Source organism: Pseudopodoces humilis, chromosome 5 (genome assembly GCF_049639895.1).
Source record: "Pseudopodoces humilis isolate 2021_Gansu_Grassland_sample_001 chromosome 5, ASM4963989v1, whole genome shotgun sequence".
Taxonomy (NCBI): Eukaryota; Metazoa; Chordata; class Aves; order Passeriformes; family Paridae; genus Pseudopodoces; species Pseudopodoces humilis.
The window spans coordinates 43,421,940-43,428,411 of NC_142204.1; the positions used below are offsets into that span (position 1 = coordinate 43,421,940).

A 6,472-nucleotide genomic window follows, 5' to 3' on the forward strand; every position below is an offset into this window, starting at 1 on the left:
CTGCTAGCTCATTTTAGCTGATAACTTCGATACATCCCCTTGTACCTCTCCTTAAGAGAAGTTAACATACTTGAATTAATTGCCTTTTCTTTTTATTTGTTAATCTTCTCTCCTTTTTTATTTGTTTCAGGCTTCTCTTTTCTTGGCACTGGGGGTATTGTTTTCCCTAGTGAGCATTCCCTTGGTCATCTATGACTGGGTACAATCAGGGGGCAGTGCTGAAGGCCACTGAAGTTCACCTCCCTCTTGAAAGAAGACACCCCTGTCTGCTACACACCAAAATCGCAACCATCCGTTCTGTTGTCTATTCCACCTTTTGTGAGTTTACTCAAATCAAATCCAAATAATGATTATCCAGTACTGAAAATACTGTCATGGGAGTATTTTCTTGCAGAAAACCGACCCATTCTTCCAACAGGCATATCACTCTCTGATCAGCAAAAAGTCTGTGTTAATTGTCCATGAGATTATATAGGTTATTGCTCATAGAAATTCATCACAACTATTTTCCCCTCTTCCACCCATGAATTGCGTTGTTCCATTATTATCCTTATCCCTCCAGCCACAAGCTCTGCTCCTTTAGGGCAGCAGCGCCTGTTGCTATCAATTCCAACTGGAGTGTTGTCCATTCACATCTTTCCCCCATCTTTTAGCCAAAACTCTGCTCTCTAATTGTATGCATCTGGTTGTTGGTTTGTTTGTTTGTTCTGTTGCTGTTTCAGGCACCATTTGCCTCACTGGGTTAAGTGTAGTATTCTGGATACAGGCATGAAAAGCACCACGAGAGCGTAGCTGAGCCCTGTGTAAGCGTAGGTCCTAAATCCGGTGCTTCTCTCTGATGTTTTGGGGGATGAACCGGCCCCAGGGCTTGGCCCATTCATGGCTCTGGGGAACAGACTGTGTGTGTCTGTGTGTGTGTTTTTGTGATGTGGAGCAGGGAGCAGGAGATCCACCATTCCTCTGGCACACTTGAGTTGGAGGTTGACCAGAAGTTGACCCCAAACCATGAGTACATAAGTCTGAAGAGAAGCAGACATTTGGAGATTTCCATAAGAAGTCTGCATTCTCTTCATCATTAAACTGTTTAGTAATGCCCATTGCTCTCAGAAAAAAAATACCAAGCTCCAGTTTTATCAAAACCTACGCATTTACTCATACCTCATGCCTTTTCCATACCTTGTAGGGACTGGTTCCTCTCTTGTGTCTTACCCTCCTCCCACTGAAGTCAGTGGGGTCTTTGACAGCAGTGGGAGCAGGATTTGACTCACTCTGCCAAACTACTAGATTTCTAATGAAATTGAAATCTGCAACATTTCTTTAAATTAACAGAAATACTTTTTATATTTACAAAATTTTATTTACATTTTTCATTGGTTCTCCATTACAATTAGAAGATATTCAATTACTACTAGCAGAAATACTGTAACTTGCAACAGTTGCCCACAGAATAAGCATTTGCCTAATGCCTTATAGCTGGTGTAGAGAACCACTTGTAGAGACTCAAAAGCTAAGCAGGTGATCATTCACCGTCCTGAGCAGACATCTTCTATTAGTGCACTGCCAACAGTGTAAATGTGTTCACTTTGTGTCATTCACCATGTGAGCTAAAAAGTGTCTCAGAATATGAACGTGGCTCCCACTGAAAGACATGATGGCTAAAGGAAGCCCTGCTCATGCCCAAGGTCTGTGATGCCCTTGATATGCTTGAGCCATACCTGTCAGTATGCAATGACCCTCTTGTTCTCAGTAGCTGGTTCACTGACAATCCCTCTGTAACTGTGGAAGCAGACCATCATCAGCTGTGAGGAACCTGTCATTGCAACTTGATCTTTTTAAGGCTAGGGATAGAGTATTTGGGATCTTGGGATTTCTGTGCACTACTGAATTGCCTCAGTTGCCATTGCCTTGTCCTAAATGGCTTGAAGTCACTGAGAGTTGAGATCACAGAACACATCTCAGGACCCTGAAAGTTGGTTTCTAAAGATAACATCCAGAGAGGTTAGTTACAGGCCTTCCTAGGAATTTGGGCATTGAGATGCATATTGTTCATGCTGCAGAAACTGAGCCTACTAAGCCCAGACTTCCAGATCTGTACCTTAGCATAGGCAGTGAGGTGCTTGCCTCGGACTATACTTCACTGTGATCCAGAAATAAGGCAGAGTAGATTCCACAGGCTGCCCAAGTACTTGGAGTAGCCCAACACCAAGAACAAAACTGGAAACCTTCTCCCAGAAAGGTCTCTGGTGCATAATTCTTTCTTCCAAGCACCCCTAGCCCAGCCTTTAACATGCAAACCGCTGAGCTACCTGGGACCCCTGTACTAAGTTTCCTGTGGCTGGTCTCAGACCCTTGCCTGTGATGATACGGGTCACTGGTTCTCTCTGCGCTGTCCCCTTATGGGACTGACCCCTGCCCTTATTCATAGAGAAGTCCATACCATAACCTACAAGATGTTAGGCAAGCCCTGGGAAGAAGAGCCTGTGCTTTGTTTGTATCTCTTTCCACCTCATTCCAGGCATCTTCTCAACTTTGGATGTAAATTTGTGGTTTTCCTTTTGCAGGCACCCAACCCTCTGGTTACTGCAGCAGAAGCCCAGCATCTCACTCTGTTTTCTGACTCAGCTTGCTGAGGGTGCATTTCAGTTTTTGAGGTGCCTTATAATCTCTCTGGATCTTATCCTAAAAACTTAAGTCAGACCTGAGAATGCTGTGCAGTGTTATCCTTAAGATGCTACCAGGCTCTCCTGCTTTCCAACCCCTTTATCTTTCTTCTACTACTGATTAATGAGCAGCACAGCTCTCTGCATTGGGGGGTTGTGAGAGACAAGATCCTGGGAATGATTTTCAAGTATCCAGGTATGAGCTAGAGGTCTGATCTGCTGTACAGGGTTCCAGCAAGTTCACATGTGTGACATCTTCCTACTCCTTCCTCCCTCCCACAAATAGTCTGTAGTCTGCTGTTTGAAATATGAACCATTGAGTTTTGGCACCCAACTTCCTTCGACTTGAAGGGCTGTTGGGTCACTGATTGTTCATCTTCCTAAATCTCCATCACTACTCTTCTCTCTCCTCTTTGCTATTCTGCCTTCTCCTTTTCCCCAGTTTATTTGTATACTGGAGTTTTACTGAATAATTTGGGAGGATGAGCTGAGTGTGCATAGAACTGAAATTACCCAAGGTACTGAATCACCAAAGCATGTCTTATATACTGAAAAATAGATACCCAAAATATGAAGTCTTTAAACAGACTGTATTTCTGGGTCTCTTGGAAAAAAAAATTAAAAAAAAATAAAAAAAAAAAAGAGGGAATTTTGCTTAGACTGGTTTACTGGCATCATATTTATAGATATTTATGGAAAGGAATCATGTGTTTATTGATGTCTGTGGTAATGAACGTGAAATAACGTGCTTTTTGTTTTCTCATCAGGTTTATACATTCTTAACAGAATGCAATAGACCCTGCTGTAACTGTCAACATCAGTGATGGATGACAATATTTGTATGAGGTTATCTGTAACATGTACTGCTGTTATTCAGTTCATTTGGAATAGTGAGCCTGTAGCCACGATTGTATGAGTCCCACATTTTAGTTAGGATTTTAAGAGCACAGTGAAATGCTGTAGGAGTTTCTCTGTTGTAAAATTAATAGGATCCAGAGTACCATATCTACTTAGTAGGTGATAGCATGCTTTCTTTTCATAGAGAGTTTATCACTATTGTGAGCACTGCAAGTGTCATAGACTGGATGCAAAATTGCTCCTAATAACTGCAACAAAAAACTTTAAAATTCTCATTTGTGTAGTAGCAACAATCAAGTGGTGAGGGACAAGGAAGGACTAATTAGAAGCAGGGATTACTAATAAGATTGTAAGAGTTAATCCTACACTTAAGACAGCCTTGCTGCCTCTCCTAGTCCACAGCACATTGCAAAGAAAATAGTTATGGGCTTAAAGCAACCGTAATACAGCTGCCCTTCTCTGTACAATGGCAAACATGCCTAGGTAGTAAAACACAGTAAATTGTTATTTGGGAACAGTATCTCGGGGCAGTGACCTCTCTAGGTGATGCTTGCTCTTGGTCAGAGGGCCAATGCCAGAACTGTGCACCAGCACAGAGCTTTTGTAGAGCTGACATGGACCAAGTGGTGCCTGGCACATGTGCAAGCCTAGGGCACAGCGGCTGGTATCATCCTGCGAGGTTAGGGATGGGGTCACTCATCCACTCCGAGGGCTGCTCTTCTCAGCCACATATGAACCCAAAGCCTGTGCTCCACCTGTAATAGGTCACACATGGAAGTGTGGGTTGGATGATGTGTGGGTTTTGTCTGTACATCTGCCTTACAATGCATAAGCGCAACACAGCTCTCTGGTATTGAGTATTAAACAGTAACAATTAATGGTATGTCTAGCTTATCTTTAAATTTATACATTTCTTTGCTTGAACCTTACATTAAGGCTAAAGAGCACCTTGGTCAAAACAAAACTTTTCATGTGGTGGTGTCCCACCTCCAGTCCTACTGCCCCACCCCAGTGCCTGTAGGAGAAAGGCACCACAGAATGTACTCAGCTCCATCAGCAGCTCCATGAGATGGCTTTATCAGCTGGCGCCACGGTGCTTTGATAAACAAATCCCCAGAGCCCTTGGCGTCAGAAAATCCTTATTTCCTATAACGTACAGCAAAGAATGTTTTATTTGTATCTAATGTAAGGATTTCTGTAACAAACTGTGAAAAAAAAAAAAAAGATAATGAATTAATAAAAGGTACAGGGCTGGAAAGTCTAGAATTTCACAAATTGTACACATACCTATGTTTCTGAAGACAAATCTATGCAGTTGTGTTGTATTGTAGGAAATTTCATTTTTATGTACATATATATTGTAAATAAATAGGATGCTGTATATTTTTGCAGTTGTTTATCCCCTATGAATAGAAGTGTTGAGATAGGCTCTGCATATTAAGAATAATTTTAACAGAAATACAAATACTTTAGCTTCTTAGCAAAATGTATATCTTTTTCTTTCTCCCTAAAGTTCACAAGTTAAATCCTAAACTTGAAATTATAATTACATCCTTAAAGTAAAAAGATAAATAAAAGGTCCAGTTGAGTTGCTAGGATTAATTCCAGTGCATGACTCCCTGTTTTCTCAACAGCAAGTCTGCCAGTCTTCCTGTTGGGTAAAATATCTCCCTTATTAAAGGGCCCCTTTGGTACCCAGATACCTCTTACCTCCTCAGCTGGAGTCAGTTGGTAGTAAAGTGCTGAAAAGGCTTTATGGAAGAAATCACGGCAAGCTGCAGCCAGCAATTTGACTTAGCACTATGCTGTGTTGTGCCCAGGCATATATTTACCAATCTAGTACAAACAGAAGTCAGGGTGGAGCTTCTGCATTTCCATTTTCAGCCATCAGGAATGCCTGTAGTTCAGAAAAAAAAAGTATGACAAGCCAGGGGTCGGCAGCAACCAGAGCAATTGGTGCCATTTCCAGCCCTCTCCCTTCCTGCAGAGTCTTGTGGCTGCTCTGCCTCAGACCCTGCTGCTCTCATGCGACCAAAACACTGGCACCAGATGCTGCCAAGAGCCTCCCTGGCCAGGGACTGCTTGCACACCCCACCCTGTGAACAGGCAGCTGGATAGCTGCATGTCCAGGGGTGAGGGTGATGGGAAAGGAGGGCTGAGTATGTCTTGAGACTGAATCCATCAGAGGCCTTGCACAGACTTTCTCCCTTGTGAAACATGGAAATGTTTTTTCAGGACTGCTGAAAAATGGAGGTTAAGAAATGCATCTAAAAATAATTGTGGGGTTTTTTCCATGTTTACTTTATGGGCTTGGATGAAAATGAAACTTGAAATAACATTTGCTTCTATCATGAGCACAAATTTGAGGGGAAAGAGCCCTATATACAATCAGTTCTACAGAGCTTTTCAAATTAGTATCAGTGTATGTTTTGTTTTCAGTGTTATAGCCAACAAAATATAAACTGTAAAGGTATTTTTCCACTAGACTTGAACTTTACATTGTTTATAGAAACTTGTTTTTAGTGTCCCAGCATATGCTAAGGCTCACAGATCCAGTATAAGCAATGTTGTTTGAATGATGTATGCTTGATACAAGCTCATCGCTAATAGATTGTTGAAGTGAGTCATCGGTAATATTTTGCTCCTGTTAACATCACCTGTTAACTTTGTGCTGCTCATATCCAAATAAACAACAGTTTTTCAGTTTCTATGTGTAAATAAAATGTATCAAGTTCTATGATCTCTCTGTTACCTCTTAGTTTTTAAACATTAAAATTGTGATCTAAATTAATGCTGGGGCCATACTCATTCTTCCAAAGGGATGATGATGTATCATTTTAAGGGCTTGAACAGCAAATGCTCTCTTGCTCTTTATTCAAGTATTTTCACTGAACTTGTAGGGCATGCAGCTCTTGCAAAGCCAACTGCATTAGATTTGGTGCAGTATATAGAGC

General features: G+C 41.6%; 1 protein-coding gene across 3 annotated transcripts in view; it reads left to right on the forward strand.

Annotated features, from left to right (window-relative positions):
• The window catches only part of SLC38A1 (solute carrier family 38 member 1), a 42,063-nt gene extending 35,840 nt beyond the window's left edge, over nucleotides 1-6,223 (forward strand). For 2 of the 3 annotated variants that reach the window (XM_014248998.2, XM_014248999.2), the window contains exon 16: nucleotides 131-6,223. In XM_014248998.2, the coding sequence (XP_014104473.1) occupies nucleotides 131-232 (102 nt within the window). In that variant the 3' untranslated portion in view covers nucleotides 233-6,223. The remainder of the gene's footprint in view (nucleotides 1-130) is intronic. The other variant, XR_001331232.2, reaches the window with a different exon arrangement.
• The last annotated feature ends 249 nt before the right edge of the window (nucleotides 6,224-6,472 follow it).